Here is a 16,840-nt window from a genome sequence, read left to right on the forward strand (position 1 = left end):
ACTAGTCGCAACTCCGCGCGAGGGACAATTACACGAACTTAGAAGTTGCGACTTCGGCAGTATTATTAGATGAATAAGAAAGTTACCGGGTATGTTGTAGTCAGCTATTTTCAGTTTGTCCATTAGTGCAATGAAACTTCCTGAAGAGTATTGCACGAAAGCTAGTTCGAAGCCTTTTTCATTGTCTACATATTTCTTCCAACACAATTTTTGTTAGAAATTCAATAAAGTATTCATGGTATGTCTATCCAGCAAGTCCTAAACGCGCTTTCAAAACTTCCTAGGAGGCAATCATAACAATTATATGCCCTATGGCTGATCCGTTGTGGTATGTATCAGTCGGTATTGTTTGAGTACACGCTCGCAAGTCGGAACTCGCTTCCAGCAGGGTGCCGCCAGGTAGCCTCCTTTGCCATGTCTAAGTTAACCCCGGTGAATGGGTTAAAAGTATTCTACGCAGCCTCTTTTGCAATGCAAAATGGCATAGTATGCAGCCACCGGTGGCTCTTATCCTTTGGTTGGTGTACGAGATGCACGAACAGTTTTCGCAGGGTGAGTACTTTTTCATGTAGTACTGAATGCGGTAAGTAGGACTCGCCCATCTGCCCCTCCCCACCTGGACCTACTCGAAGGGTGGTGGAGGTAGGGGCGCTCTGGTGGAATGTTACGGTACTAGTAGTAAGTCTGCTGTACAGCTTTAGATTAGTGTTCGTGTTAGCGCCTATATCCACATGATGAAGATTGACCAGACACTGCAGGATTAGAGAGGGCGCCTGATTTCAGGCGAAAAACCTGTTTTCAAGCAATCGGGAGTATAATGACAAACAAAGCTTCTTCTTGCCATCTAAAGCATCACTCCTTTCCTAATCACTTCTGTCATATTCTGCATGCCAGACAGACTTGATCCTGGAAGGATGGTGGCTCTCCTACGGACGCGAAAACTCGACCTCTAGCCGAGTCTGAAGCGAAACGTGAGTTTTTTTTATGCTTCTTGTTTCCACATAATACTGGCACACGGAGAGACAGAGAAAAAAAAGGCAACGGCACATACATTGAAGGGTAATAGGCCACAGCCAGATTTGAGCCGGTTAACGAGAAAAGTCTAGAAAAAAGGGCTGGGAGCAGAATGTCTCAGTGGAAAAATAGGTTACCGTATTTCCCCGTAAGTTAGTTCTCCCCAATGACTTAGTACCCCCTATAAAAAATACACTTTCCACTATCACCCCGAAAGACAGTTCCCCCGAAAGATAGTAAGTTCGTACCCGTCCTACATGTACAGACACCGTACAGTACATACATCATATGCACGGACACTAGAGTTGCGCAGGCTTCCCACTGCGTGTCATTTACCCTCGATAAAAAAGTAGTCCCCGAAAGATAGTACCACCCCCGAAAGTTAGTACTCATGTGGCTGCTAAGTTCGAAAGTTAGTACATACTAACTTACGGGGAAATACGGTATGCACCCAGAATGCAGGAATGGGCCATGGTACAGAACCACTTGGGCCCGTCAGATAAATTTACCTGGACCAAGCCAGCCAGGAAAAAACCTCAGGCCGATGGACACAGTAGCGAGGGGTAAAAACCAGGTGTATGTTTTATATTGTGATGTATGTCAGTGCGTTGTGATCCGAGCAACTTACAAGACAGCCAAAGCAGGCAGATTAGGGAATTTCCGAACGTGGGAAATTTTGTTATCAGACAGATCTCTGCACAAAGACACAAAAATGCCAAATTCTGAAGAAATGAAACGTCTCTTTCCATCTTTTCTCCCTTCCCCTCATGTCTCTCTCTCTCTCTCTCTCTCTCTCTCTCTCTCTCTCTCTCTCTCTCTCTCTCTCTCTCTCTCTCTCTCTCTCTCTCTCTCTCTCTCTCTCTCTCTCTCTCTCTCTCTCTCTCTCTCTCTCTCTCTCTCTGTCTCTCTGTCTCTCTGTCTCTCTCTCTCTGTCTCTCTCTCTCTCTTTTCTCTCAAGTAATTGATATACCAATATAATAAGGAAGAACCTCCCCATCTCAAGGCACCCCTCTTTTCCTAACCAGTTCCGAGTGTTATATGCTGCCAGACGGAAGACAATCCATAGACAGTACCAAGGCACCACAGCACCACAGCACCACAGTACCACTGTACCACAGCACCACAGTACCACAGTACCACAGCACCACAGCACCACAGTACCACAGTACCACAGTACCACAGTACCACAGTGCCACAGTACCACAGCACCACAGCACCACAGCACCACAGTACCACAGTACCACAGCACCACAGTACCACAGTACCACAGTACCACAGTACCACAGTACCACAGTACCACAGCACCACAGCACCACAGCACCACAGTACCACAGTACCACAGCACCACAGTACCACAGTACCACAGTACCACAGTACCACAGTACCACAGCACCACAGGACCACAGCACCACAGTACCACAGTACCACAGCACCACAGCACCACAGTGCCACAGCACCACAGTACCACAGCACCACAGCACCACAGTACCACAGTACCACAGTACCACAGCACCACAGCACCACAGGACCACAGCACCACAGTACCACAGTACCACAGCACCACAGTGCCACAGCACCACAGTACCACAGTACCACAGTACCACAGTGCCACAGTACCACAGTACCACAGTACCACAGCACCACAGTACCACAGCACCACAGCACCACAGTACCACAGTACCACAGTACCACAGCACCACAGTACCACAGCACCACAGGACCACAGCACCACAGGACCACAGTACCACAGTACCACAGTACCACAGTACCACAGTACCACAGCACCACAGTACCACAGGACCACAGTACCACAGTACCACAGTACCACAGTACCACAGCACCACAGTACCACAGTACCACAGTACCACAGCACCACAGCACCACAGTACCACAGTACCACAGTACCACAGTACCACAGTACCCCAGTACCACAGCACCACAGCACCACAGCACCACAGCACCACAGTACCACAGTACCACAGTACCACAGTACCACAGTACCACAGCACCACAGCACCACAGCACCACAGTACCACAGCACCACCGTACCACAGTACCACGGTACCACAGTGCCACAGTACCACAGTACCACAGTACCACAGTACCACAGTACCACAGTACCACAGTACCACAGTACCACAGGACCACAGTACCACAGTACCACAGTACCATTATCTGGTGCATATGTATGTTTGCAGAGTCGTGCTATTCTCTTCTTTTAAAAGGTAAAGTCTAGCCTCTGCTCAATTTCTGTTCTTTTAAAAGGTAATGTCTAGCCTCTGCTCAATTTCTCTTCTTTTAAAAGGTAAAGTCTAGCCTCTGCTCAATTTCTCTTCTTTTAAAAGGTAAAGTCTAGCCTCTGCTCAATTTCTCTTCTTTTAAAAGGTAAAGTCTAGCCTCTGCTCGATTTCTGTTCTTTTAAAAGGTAAAGTCTAGCCTCTGCTCAATTTCTGTTCTTTTAAAAGGTAAAGTCTAGCCTCTGCTCAATTTCTGTTCTTTTAAAAGGTAAAGTCTAGCCTCTGCTCAATTTCTGTTCTTTTAAAAGGTAAAGTCTAGCATCTGCTCAATTTCTGTTCTTTTAAAAGGTAAAGTCTAGCCTCTGCTCAATTTCTGTTCTTTTAAAAGGTAAAGTCTAGCCTCTGCTCAATTTCTGTTCTTTTAAAAGGTAAAGTCTAGCCTCTGCTCAATTTCTCTTCTTTTAAAAGGTAAAGTCTAGCCTCTGCTCAATTTCTCTTCTTTTAAAAGGTAAAGTCTAGCCTCTGCTCAATTTCTGTTCTTTTAAAAGGTAAAGTCTAGCCTCTGCTCAATTTCTCTTCTTTTAAAAGGTAAAGTCTAGCCTCTGCTCAATTTCTCTTCTTTTAAAAGGTAAAGTCTAGCCTCTGCTCAATTTCTCTTCTTTTAAAAGGTAAAGTCTAGCCTCTGCTCAATTTCTCTTCTTTTAAAAGGTAAAGTCTAGCCTCTGCTCAATTTCTCTTCTTTTAAAAGGTAAAGTCTAGCCTCTGCTCAATTTCTGTTCTTTTAAAAGGTAAAGTCTAGCCTCTGCTCAATTTCTGTTCTTTTAAAAGGTAAAGTCTAGCCTCTGCTCAATTTCTCTTCTTTTAAAAGGTAAAGTCTAGCCTCTGCTCAATTTCTCTTCTTTTAAAAGGTAAAGTCTAGCCTCTGCTCAATTTCTGTTCTTTTAAAAGGTAAAGTCTAGCCTCTGCTCAATTTCTGTTCTTTTAAAAGGTAAAGTCTAGCCTCTGCTCAATTTCTCTTCTTTTAAAAGGTAAAGTCTAGCCTCTGCTCAATTTCTCTTCTTTTAAAAGGTAAAGTCTAGCCTCTGCTCAATTTCTGTTCTTTTAAAAGGTAAAGTCTAGCCTCTGCTCAATTTCTGTTCTTTTAAAAGGTAAAGTCTAGCCTCTGCTCAATTTCTGTTCTTTTAAAAGGTAAAGTCTAGCCTCTGCTCAATTTCTGTTCTTTTAAAAGGTAAAGTCTAGCCTCTGCTCAATTTCTCTTCTTTTAAAAGGTAAAGTCTAGCCTCTGCTCAATTTCTCTTCTTTTAAAAGGTAAAGTCTAGCCTCTGCTCAATTTCTCTTCTTTTAAAAGGTAAAGTCTAGCCTCTGCTCAATTTCTCTTCTTTTAAAAGGTAAAGTCTAGCCTCTGCTCAATTTCTGTTCTTTTAAAAGGTAAAGTCTAGCCTCTGCTCAATTTCTGTTCTTTTAAAAGGTAAAGTCTAGCCTCTGCTCAATTTCTGTTCTTTTAAAAGGTAAAGTCTAGCCTCTGCTCAATTTCTGTTCTTTTAAAAGGTAAAGTCTAGCCTCTGCTCAATTTCTGTTCTTTTAAAAGGTAAAGTCTAGCCTCTGCTCAATTTCTCTTCTTTTAAAAGGTAAAGTCTAGCCTCTGCTCAATTTCTGTTCTTTTAAAAGGTAAAGTCTAGCCTCTGCTCAATTTCTCTTGTTTTAAAAGGTAAAGTCTAGCCTCTGCTCAATTTCTGTTCTTTTAAAAGGTAAAGTCTAGCCTCTGCTCAATTTCTGTTCTTTTAAAAGGTAAAGTCTAGCCTCTGCTCAATTTCTCTTCTTTTAAAAGGTAAAGTCTAGCCTCTGCTCAATTTCTCTTCTTTTAAAAGGTAAAGTCTAGCCTCTGCTCAATTTCTCTTCTTTTAAAAGGTAAAGTCTAGCCTCTGCTCAATTTCTCTTCTTTTAAAAGGTAAAGTCTAGCCTCTGCTCAATTTCTCTTCTTTTAAAAGGTAAAGTCTAGCCTCTGCTCAATTTCTGTTCTTTTAAAAGGTAAAGTCTAGCCTCTGCTCAATTTCTCTTCTTTTAAAAGGTAAAGTCTAGCCTCTGCTCAATTTCTGTTCTTTTAAAAGGTAAAGTCTATCCTCTGCTCAATTTCTGTTCTTTTAAAAGGTAAAGTCTAGCCTCTGCTCAATTTCTCTTCTTTTAAAAGGTAAAGTCTAGCCTCTGCTCAATTTCTCTTCTTTTAAAAGGTAAAGTCTAGCCTCTGCTCAATTTCTGTTCTTTTAAAAGGTAAAGTCTATCCTCTGCTCAATTTCTCTTCTTTTAAAAGGTAAAGTCTAGCCTCTGCTCAATTTCTGTTCTTTTAAAAGGTAAAGTCTAGCCTCTGCTCAATTTCTGTTCTTTTAAAAGGTAAAGTCTAGCCTCTGCTCAATTTCTGTTCTTTTAAAAGGTAAAGTCTAGCCTCTGCTCAATTTCTGTTCTTTTAAAAGGTAAAGTCTAGCCTCTGCTCAATTTCTGTTCTTTTAAAAGGTAAAGTCTAGCCTCTGCTCAATTTCTGTTCTTTTAAAAGGTAAAGTCTAGCCTCTGCTCAATTTCTGTTCTTTTAAAAGGTAAAGTCTAGCCTCTGCTCAATTTCTCTTCTTTTAAAAGGTAAAGTCTAGCCTCTGCTCAATTTCTCTTCTTTTAAAAGGTAAAGTCTAGCCTCTGCTCAATTTCTGTTCTTTTAAAAGGTAAAGTCTAGCCTCTGCTCAATTTCTCTTCTTTTAAAAGGTAAAGTCTAGCCTCTGCTCAATTTCTCTTCTTTTAAAAGGTAAAGTCTAGCCTCTGCTCAATTTCTCTTCTTTTAAAAGGTAAAGTCTAGCCTCTGCTCAATTTCTCTTCTTTTAAAAGGTAAAGTCTAGCCTCTGCTCAATTTCTGTTCTTTTAAAAGGTAAAGTCTAGCCTCTGCTCAATTTCTCTTCTTTTAAAAGGTAAAGTCTAGCCTCTGCTCAATTTCTGTTCTTTTAAAAGGTAAAGTCTAGCCTCTGCTCAATTTCTCTTCTTTTAAAAGGTAAAGTCTAGCCTCTGCTCAATTTCTGTTCTTTTAAAAGGTAAAGTCTAGCCTCTGCTCAATTTCTGTTCTTTTAAAAGGTAAAGTCTAGCCTCTGCTCAATTTCTGTTCTTTTAAAAGGTAAAGTCTAGCCTCTGCTCAATTTCTGTTCTTTTAAAAGGTAAAGTCTAGCCTCTGCTCAATTTCTCTTCTTTTAAAAGGTAAAGTCTAGCCTCTGCTCAATTTCTGTTCTTTTAAAAGGTAAAGTCTAGCCTCTGCTCAATTTCTCTTCTTTTAAAAGGTAAAGTCTAGCCTCTGCTCAATTTCTGTTCTTTTAAAAGGTAAAGTCTAGCCTCTGCTCAATTTCTCTTCTTTTAAAAGGTAAAGTCTAGCCTCTGCTCAATTTCTGTTCTTTTAAAAGGTAAAGTCTAGCCTCTGCTCAATTTCTGTTCTTTTAAAAGGTAAAGTCTAGCCTCTGCTCAATTTCTGTTCTTTTAAAAGGTAAAGTCTAGCCTCTGCTCAATTTCTGTTCTTTTAAAAGGTAAAATCTAGCCTCTGCTCAATTTCTCTTCTTTTAAAAGGTAAAGTCTAGCCTCTGCTCAATTTCTCTTCTTTTAAAAGGTAAAGTCTAGCCTCTGCTCAATTTCTCTTCTTTTAAAAGGTAAAGTCTAGCCTCTGCTCAATTTCTCTTCTTTTAAAAGGTAAAGTCTAGCCTCTGGTCAATTTCTCTTCTTTTAAAAGGTAAAGTCTAGCCTCTGCTCAATTTCTCTTCTTTTAAAAGGTAAAGTCTAGCCTCTGCTCAATTTCTCTTCTTTTAAAAGGTAAAGTCTAGCCTCTGCTCAATTTCTGTTCTTTTAAAAGGCAAAGTCTAGCCTCTGCTCAATTTCTGTTCTTTTAAATGGCAAAGTCTAGCCTCTGCTCAATTTATAGGAAAGGAAAAGGATCAAGAAACCACAAGTTACACTATAATGTCCACTAACACCACCAGTTACTATCATTGGCTCTCCATCCGAGTCACTCTGCTCAATTCTACATTTTTGATTTGGTCAAAACTTCCCATTACGCTTCATTCATACATGTCGTGTGTATAAAATCAATGCAAGCATTGTTTGTTTAAAAGTGTTTTCAATCTTTAACAACGGCAGAACTATCATCATCTTACAAGATTACGAGGTTTGGCAGCGCAAAAAACGTATCCGACGGCAAATCGGATATTTTGTTGTGTGACAGATCCCTGGACAGTAGAGAACAGAAAATATATAAATGAACAAATCCACGATCTTGTTGTCTAAAGAACAATTCCTTCTGACCATAGTGAATAAGAAAAATCCTAGATTTCTCCAGACTTTTTCCCGTTTTACGGCCCTCAAACTTATGTTCAGAAAGTGGTGGACATCAGGCAACTGCATTGTAAATAGAAGGGGGTTTGTCAAGGATTTTTTCCAGCCGTGCTGCAACCCACAGTTAATTGGGAACTCGTGGCCTGGCACGAGGGAAACATGGATGCAGTGAATGGGATTTCGGTCTTTGACCACTTTGTGGCGGGTCTGATCTTCTCACCTCCCACCGCTTAGGAGCTGCATCTGCGCCTTGATCCAAGAGGGTGGTGGCGTTCCTGCGGATGCGGAAAACTGGGCCTTTGGCCGAGTCTCACGCGAACCGTGACATTTTTTTTTTTTGTCAACTGACTAATTTTTTCGACATCACTAATAGAAGAATTTTCATCCAGCGCATGCGCCAAGAGTGAATAGCAACTAAATAGAGCAGTTGTCAGTTGACAAACCCCCTCGCATCTCAAACTTATGACTACCACTGTACCAGGATACTACCCGAATATAAAATTTGGAATATCCGATAAAATATTGCGGCAGTGCTTTCAGCCACACCTCCCTTTACTTCACTTTATATCATCCTCAACCCGCCACCACCATGCACCATATCATACCATATCCGACGACATGAAATTGATAAAGATCTTTTTTTGTAATTCTTCCCTTAGATTGAACGGCTTTTGGCTGCCTCAGTTTTCCCTTCGGATTGCAATTTTGAGGAAACAGTTGAGCAGTCCACCTGTTGAGCAACACTCTGTACCCCGTTCGGGAGGGTTAGCGTGAGTACCGGTGCTGCTTGCAGCCAACCTTGGTACGCATTTATTGATTTTATTCTTTTTACGAATGACACAATCCCTACGATCGGACAGGGAAAGGATAGAAAGAGAAGAAAGGACAATGATGAACGGCTATCTGTGGGGCTGCTGAACTAGCAGCAGTGCAGGTGTGTAGTAGGCTCCACCCCCCCCCCCCCCCCCCGCATATGGAAGACATTCAGGCTCCATCAAACCAAGCATGCCCGTGCAGTGTATTTCTGGGTCATGCAGCGCAGTGACATTCACATCAATGATTTGATCATGCAGGTCAGCCATATTGGTTACAACTCCACTCAACCCCTGCATCCATGGATCACATGATGTGGGCCTTGTTGGTTCCACTGTCCACATGTCATGAGTATGGTCGACAGAGCTCGGTATGTCACACCTGCTCCACCGCATCCCTTGGATTTGGAAGCTGCTTCTTATACTCTGAAAGACCATCATTGACATTGGTCTTTTCCAGACACGTCGGATTGTATCCTAGGGCGGCACGATCAGCCACCTGCAGTACAATTTACTCGTGGAGTTGGGTGGCTCCTCTGAAACGTTTCGAAATTCAAAGCAAGAGGTACACAAAAGAAACTCTGAGTTACAACAAAAAACAGCCCTGTATACTTCCTTTTGTGTACCTCTTGCGTACTACGCTCTGCCCATTCCGGGCATTTGAGCACTATTGCAGGTTAAGGCGCACACCCTCTGTGAAATTCAAAGCACAAATCAGTGCCTTTATTGATTTCTAGGGTAGAGCTACCATGCCTGGGAAATTGTGGTACGGTCAATACCACAGTGACCGTAGCATGTCCGACACCCCTGCCTTCAGTGTACTTTGCAGAGTCGTAGAACACATTTTATTTATTTTTTATTTATTTTTTACTAAAAGCCATGTGGTTCACGTAATGGGAACATACAGCAGCCATGGTGGTGGGGGCCATGCGCTCCGTCGACCAACTGGCCTCGACATCGCTCTGGACGCACCAGGTAAATGGAAGTGTGAGAGAAAGAGAAAGAAGTGGGGAAGCGGGAGGGGAGGGAAGAGAGTAGATAGAGAGGAAGAGAACTGTAAAACCGGAAAGTTTAACGACCAACAAGTTTGACGTTTTGTAATTTTGACATGATGATGTGCAGAAAGTTGAATGATGGCTAACTGGCCACCCATCTGTATGCGCATATTTACAGAGACGTCTCGCGATAACTTTTCTTCAAATAAGGAAAAAATGATCGTTAAAACGTTAAGACTTTGTGACCCCTTAGACTTTCTGGCTTTACAGTACATGAGAGCGAGCAGTTCAGCAAATATATGTAGCAGGCTTACAAGGCATCGGTCACATGCTATCATAAGCTGCAGACTTCCTTAGCTTGAGGGAGTCACAGATGAGTTACTGTGGCATCACTTACAGTTTAGTCAGGTTGCTCAGGTTGCTAAATGCTCGTGATCCAACGGTTGATATCATGTTGTTTGATATATCGCTGAGCGGGCACAGTACACAGGGCACACACAATATCACTCGTCAATGCCTCAAAGTACCTTGATGTGGAGGGCAATACACAGGCGATACCCTGTGGAGGAAAGCGCCGCGCCTCTATTCAAACCAGACATTTACAGTATTACACTCAAACCTCGCTTATCCGGGCGGTCCGGGACAGGGCACTGCCGGCAACTTTGAAAAGTCCGTATCTCCGAATCACATTCATTAAATTGGAAAGGCCATAGACATGGCGTATGATGGCATTAATTCCACAGAAAGTGACAAAAGACTTGAACAAGTAGAAACATTTCCACTGAAACTCGCCCGAATGGTGCCTGGTAGACTTTAAGTGCTCGTTACTTCAGGGTCTGGACAAGCAAGATATGAGTGTTTAAATGAAAGTTAGTTGCTTCCCACACTGGTGCTCGCGCTTTTGCGCCGACTTCACTCGGCACTTGACACTTGACTGACTCACGACTGCCGTCCAGAGCAGACGGGAAATATCGCTAAATTAAAGCTGCGACCACTATTTCATAATTCACTGAACACTAAAACAAAACGTGTTTTGAAATCAGGTTTCTGCACAAGCCAGTACGGTATGACAGGTCAACACGGTAAGTTTCAGAAAACGTCCTGGGGAATCTTCCGGGTTCCTTGATCGGTTTGGAAGATGTTGGAGAAGACAATCCAAATGACACTGCAAGGCCGAACCAGGTCCGTCAAAAACCAAAAGAAATCCGAATCTCTTACTACTGTGTACGTAAGCCAACAAAAAAAAAAATTAATTAATATTCGGCGCACACCGTATTTTCGGCTATTATAGGGAAAGAAAAACTACAAATCTCAAGCTATACTTCACCATCACCAGCAATGAGGAGTCCGAAATTCATGAACCAGTTTTCGGGCATTCTCTTCAAATGAATGCCCGAAAATGCCCGAAGAGAATGCCCGGAAACTATTCTAGGCCTGGGGCATTTTTGTCCGAAAACTTGTCGCGGCTGAAATTATGTTTTGCAAGGTTCATTGTGACGGTGTGTACAGGCAGAAGCACAGGTCGAAGTTTTAGTGCGGCCAAAATGTGTTTTAGCCCCAGGAGGCCGAAACTTATACGTTCTGAAAATTTTGTAAACTTTTTTAAGTAACTGGAAAGTGGAGCAATAATGCTACGGTGGACATTAATCGGCAGTTTGAGTTAATGCAGGCGTAATGCTAATACAAAAGCTTCACACTTTCTTGCTGTGGGGTGCAGTAGCGGCGGAGTGAATGCTGAAGTTCAGCCACCAGCAACGCTTTCCAATCTCTTGCGGCGGGCCAGGATGCATAACACCCATCACTGAATGACCTGACGCTTGCACCTCGTCAGCACTAAACGCTAGCTGCTGTTTGTTTCGTCCAGGCTCTCCTTGCTACAAACAGCTAATTATTTCAGCTCATGAGGCAACATCAATGTACGGGTACTTGTAAGTATGATCTCAATTGCGTCTCAGATCTTTATAAACACTTCTCCTACCTACTTCAGCACCCATGGTCATGTTGGACGTACTTACATAGTCATCAGACCCGGCATGTTGTAAAACGCTTCCGTGGCGATGTCGAGGATGTTTCCAAAACCTTTGGAGAAGTTCCTGTCAATGCCAGCAGAGCAAAGCAATGAGAAACATTCCGGCCGAACACATTACAATCGTTTAAAAAAAAAAAGCCTGTTGATGATGCAGGAGGTCCTCACAGGTGATGCCTGCTGCTAGTGGTTTACAGGCTTGATATTCTACCGTCATCCTCCCTAGAGACTGAAAACTAGCTGTCAATAGATGATACATAACGCGCAACTAGACTTGAGAGGGCATCGCACACAAGTTGCATACAAATTATACACCAATGTGTACATGGTAGGCCCTGAGCTCTGCAGGAATGCAAGTCACAGGTAACCGTACAACTTTGAACTTTGTATGCAACTTCCCTGCAATGCCCTCCCAAGTCTAGTTGCACGTTATTTGGCATATCATCTATTGAGTTTTCCGAACAGGTGGGATTGCCACCAATATAATTATACGTTATTATTGTGGGAGATAATCTTACATGGCCATAGTGAAAACAACGGTACATCGTACATGGTGTGACCCGTGGAATGTACTTCTTCTTGCCACATTTGACTTGGACGCGTCAAAAGATGAGGAGTGAGACATTCGGCCAGGTTTCACAAATTTAGTGCCGTTATGAATGCCATCGAGAAAGAGAAGCAGGTCCAATATCTAGATTTTGGATTTTAAGTAAAATGAATGGACTGAAGCTGGAAATACAAATCTGTCACTTCTAGGAACTCCATTCTGTCTCTTCTCCCCATCACCACTCTCTCTCTTTCTCTCTCTCTCTCTCTCTCTCTCCCTCCCTCTCTCTCTCTGTCTCTCTGTCTCTCTCTCTCTCTCTCTCTCTCTCTCTCTCTCTCTCTCTCTCTCTCTCTCTCTCTCTCTCTTACTCTCTCTCTCTCTCTCTCTCTCTCTCTCTCTCTCTCTCTCGTTTGATGTCGGGTGGATGAAGTTTGCCTGTATGAGCTGAATAAACACTTCACACATTAGCACAGCCTGTTCATTCATATTATTAGTACACACACACACACTTACAGGCTTTGCAGAGTATCCAAACGTTCGAAACTCCTATTCGGGAGGTGTTTCAGGGGATTCTGATCCAGTTGTCTACAGAGGAACGCATACAGGAAACAAACAGGCAGAGAAAGGTTTTCTTACGACTTCACCAAGACTTATGGAAACACTGTGTTTTGATGAGGGAGCGGTGCTTTCTTGCAGGTTTTTGGCGAGTGGAAGGTTTGATGGACTTCTCGTGTGCTCTGGGTGGCAATCATGAGTCGGTCAAGTGAGATTCAAAGCGGCAGGGAAAGCGGTGCTCGAATGTCGGTCACCAAATACGCAACCAAAAAGTTGCTTGATTTGGGGAAATCATGTTCCTGCTCAAACCAGATCGTTGAAAGATTTTGATTCTGATCTTGATTGCCACCAATCCCCTCATACAGCTTCCCCAGGGTGTTCTTCAGATGTTTCTAGTTACCCACGAACACCCACTTTGGTGGTGTCCCAAGTCACGACAATCCTATCGATGTCCTACCAATAATAGAACCCTCTGCCAGTCTTCGCACTTTAAAAAACCCGTAAGGCATCCCCGTAACAACCGCAGGACAACCACCTAACCCTTTACAACTCTAGCATTAGAATATGTATGTCATATGGGCACCTTTCAGCTACAGCTTCAAATGCAGAAAACATGCTAAATGGATTTCAAGCAGACCTAGCACATTCATAATTCATCGCCAAAAAAATGATCACGATTCACGTGGGACTCAGCTGGAGTCAAAATGCCAAAAATGTTTGCAAATGACTTGGTGCTCTCAATATGTGCATATCCCACTGTAGCAATCCATTAACCATACATTCTCACCACACACCTTATAAGTTATAACTGTCTCTGGGCCATGCCAATCTAAGAAGAAATACTGCAGTAATCAGGTTTCCTGGGCAAGGCCCATCAATTTTTTTCTTTCTTTTTTTTCTACAAAATCCACATATCTCCAGACACTGGGGTGAATAATGGAGTGCGGTGGTGGGGCCCATTAAGCTCCGCCGACCAGAGGTCTCGGCTTCATAGCTCCATGGACCCACCAAAGGGAGATTGGGCAGGGAGGATTAAGTTGAAAAAGAAAACAGAAGAAAGAGATTATCAGGCAATGACTTACAGTACTTGTAGATTGGGTAGCGCTAGAAACACGTTTGGTGGTACGGTGGTCATCATGTTCTTACTCAAACTCCTGTCGGTATAAGAAAACAGAAAGGCCCGAAAACACGTTCTCGAATATCCTCATAGCTGAATCTTCATTTCCCACACGGGAAAGTGTGATGAACAATAGCATAATAGCTATGAAAAGTATGAATGCCGCAGACATCACCACGCAACATGACAATTTGTTCAAGGTTTGAGATTGTGTGTTTCCAGAATCGATTTTCAAGCTCCGATCATCAGTAGCATACAGGGACTTTGGAATGTACGGCTTGTTATACCGACTGCCAGAGACGTGGGTATGCTGTAAGAGAATGCATGTAGAAGCAGTGGCAAGTGAAATCCGGCCCCTGGCTTTCGTGATCCAGTACACCACCGGATCTATAGTCTATTCATTGGAAACCGGCACCCACATTTTTGGTGTCTATCACACATAGTTGTAGACATTGTGAAAAAAACACTACATCCTGCATTGTGTGACCCGTGCAATTACTCCTTGGCACATTAAAAAAAAAGTAAATTATCGTGTCCGTTCCCGATGGGAACTCACGCCGGCCACTAACAACCGATAAACTCTAGCAGCAGATGCAGCGCCTAACGGTGGGGGTGAGGGGATAAGTCTCACAACCACTGGCGTTTTTGCCGGCGTTTGCACCATGATGGTTTGTGGTTATCTTGTAAAAAAAATGCCAAGAAAGACCCCATTAGCCGCATCCATGTGCCCCTTGTGCCTGGCCACAAGTTCCCAGTTGACTGTGGGTAGCAGCACGGCTGGAAAAACCGTTCCCAGGCAGGACTTGAACCAGGCACATTCGAGGCCAGAAAAGTCCAAGAACAGGGAAATACAGGTTGCCTGATGATTGTAGTAATACGTGAAACTCAGAGTTGTGACACAGTTTCCAATCTCTCTTGTGAACAGGGAAATAGAAATTCAGCCTGGTTTTTTTTAATTATGACAAGTATGCCATGGCAAAATGTATGGAGACACCAGTACACTCGTACTGAACACCCATAATACCGTCGGTTTGGTATCGTTTCAACGATAGAAGGCTCTGTTTACCGGGAGAACGAAACTGTGAGATTCCAACTGGGGTAACGTCACAAGCTGATCTTTGTGTCAGAAACCGAAAAGCTCATCACTGATTTCTCGTACACACATACACAAACACTTGTACTTGTACTTGCTCACTGCCAAAACTGGTCACGTGGGTCTCCCCGGGAGAGGGGAGAGAGACTCAAAAGGAATCTTGGAAAGATGACTCAATTGGCCATTGAACCACCCAACGGCCGACACCCCCTGAAATTCCCAAACTAGGGTGGACTTGAAATGATCCCACTTATGGGCTCACCACACCTCAGTAAGTGGGTGAGGACAAGGTGCAGAAAAAGGATTGACGGCATCAGGGTATCCGTCCCGGGATCCAACTGCAGGTACCCCTGCCCCCAGTGAAGGTAATACTTGGTACTAGTGTGGGTGGCTAAATCAGATTGGATCTGATATAAGCTTCACTAGCACCATTGATTACACAAGAGTTAATCTAGCCAGAAGCAGTCCATGGTTAACAGGTATGTATACTTCAAATAGAAAGTATATGAACCCTGAAACCAACAAAGGTGGTAGGTACACCAATACACCTTCAAGCAGCCGAGCCCGTTGGCAACAGGCCCAACACTCACACAAACACACACACACACACACACACACACACACACACACACACACATGCACGGTACAGACCGCCGGCCGAAGTCAGGGTGAATCTGTTTTCACACTTGTACTTTGAAGTAACTGTGTTCGTCATTTTACTCTACTCTCTATAGGAGCCCATGGCGAGAAGGGAACGAAAACGTTTGGTTTTGAAAGATTTTGGGTGTGTTCTTTTAGACTGGGGTGGACGACGTAGATCCATTTAGACTTCCTAAGAGAACTATAATAACATATTAGGATGATTCTGTGCTGATGATCACACCTGCCACATCAGGGTCATACAGATATCTTTGCCTGCTGGTGCAATGTGCCCGGGGTTGAACCAAAGTACAATGGGCTGACCTCAACCTCTGCACAGCTGCCTACTGTGAACACTCGTGAAGGAGAATGCTGGTAAGGCCGTCATCACACTGCGTTATCTGACACCCGTTCATGCCTGTGTGTCTACGGTGAAAATCCCAAAAAGGTGGGTCGTATCATCAAATGGGCACAGTTCTTGACCTGAACACGTGGTCACGTTTTTGGAGAAATTTGAAGGTCCAAGCGCACGTACAAGGTCGTTTCGAAAAAGACTTGGGGGGGGGGGGGGAGATACGCATGTTTATAAAAAATTGTATCCCGCCTCCCTACCACGTCAATGTTTCCAGTTTTCTCTGCTCCCGTTTTCAACCGGTAACCCGTAGGTGGATCACCATGACAACCGACCGAAAACTCCATACGTGAAGGTAGACGCAGTGCTTTGTACTGCAGTGTGATGACAGCCTTAATTAGCAAACTTTCACTTCAGAAGAACTAGTATTCAAAACCCTATTGAATAAATCCCCTTGTGTATCCACTGGGCATAAAATATGGCAGGGTTATAAATTGTATCCCGCCTCCCTTCCACGTCAATGTTTCCAGTTTTCTCTGCTCCCGTTTTCAACCGGTAACCCGTAGGTGGATCACCATGACAACCGACCGAAAACTCCATACGTGAAGGTAGACGCAGTGCTTTGTACTGCAGTGTGATGACAGCCTTAATTAGCAAACTTTCACTTCAGAAGAACTAGTATTCAAAACCCTATTGAATAAATCCCCTTGTGTATCCACTGGGCATAAAATATGGCAGGGTTATAGCCAGGTACAAAAAGTAGGGGGAGGAGAGGGGGCAGGGAAAACAGTTATCCTGTAACCCTTTTTTTCATTTTCAAAAATAACTGTCTTGCAATGCAAAATGCAATATTCACCTGACTTCACCTGGCTTCACCCCTGATAAATGCGCCTTTATGAACCCTAGAGGGTTCATAAAGGCGCATTTATCTGGGGTGTAGTGCTGACTGACTATCGACTGCATTTTCGTCGAATGGCATGAAAAAAAACCAAATCGGAAAATAAGTAGGGGGGGGCACGTTTTCACAGGGGGGGGGGGGCTAAACAGAGTAGGGAGTGCTGTGCCCCCCCCCCCTACCCCTTTGGCTAGACTGACCCTGTATGGAT

The 16,840-nt window shown here is 43.6% G+C and overlaps 1 protein-coding gene across 1 annotated transcript in view; it reads right to left on the reverse strand.

The window, feature by feature from the left end:
* Positions 1–16,840, reverse strand: part of LOC135821081 (protein artichoke-like) — a 79,368-nt gene that overhangs the window by 27,564 nt on the left and 34,964 nt on the right. Inside the window, exons 12-17 of the mRNA XM_065334147.1 lie at positions 13,616–13,687; positions 12,492–12,563; positions 11,421–11,498; positions 9,803–9,874; positions 7,421–7,492; positions 1,643–1,708 (exon numbers count right to left, since the gene is read on the reverse strand). Coding sequence (XP_065190219.1) covers positions 1,643–1,708; positions 7,421–7,492; positions 9,803–9,874; positions 11,421–11,498; positions 12,492–12,563; positions 13,616–13,687 — 432 coding nt within the window. The remainder of the gene's footprint in view (positions 1–1,642; positions 1,709–7,420; positions 7,493–9,802; positions 9,875–11,420; positions 11,499–12,491; positions 12,564–13,615; positions 13,688–16,840) is intronic.

Source organism: Sycon ciliatum, chromosome 7 (genome assembly GCF_964019385.1).
Source record: "Sycon ciliatum chromosome 7, ocSycCili1.1, whole genome shotgun sequence".
In the NCBI taxonomy this organism is placed as follows: Eukaryota; Metazoa; Porifera; class Calcarea; order Leucosolenida; family Sycettidae; genus Sycon; species Sycon ciliatum.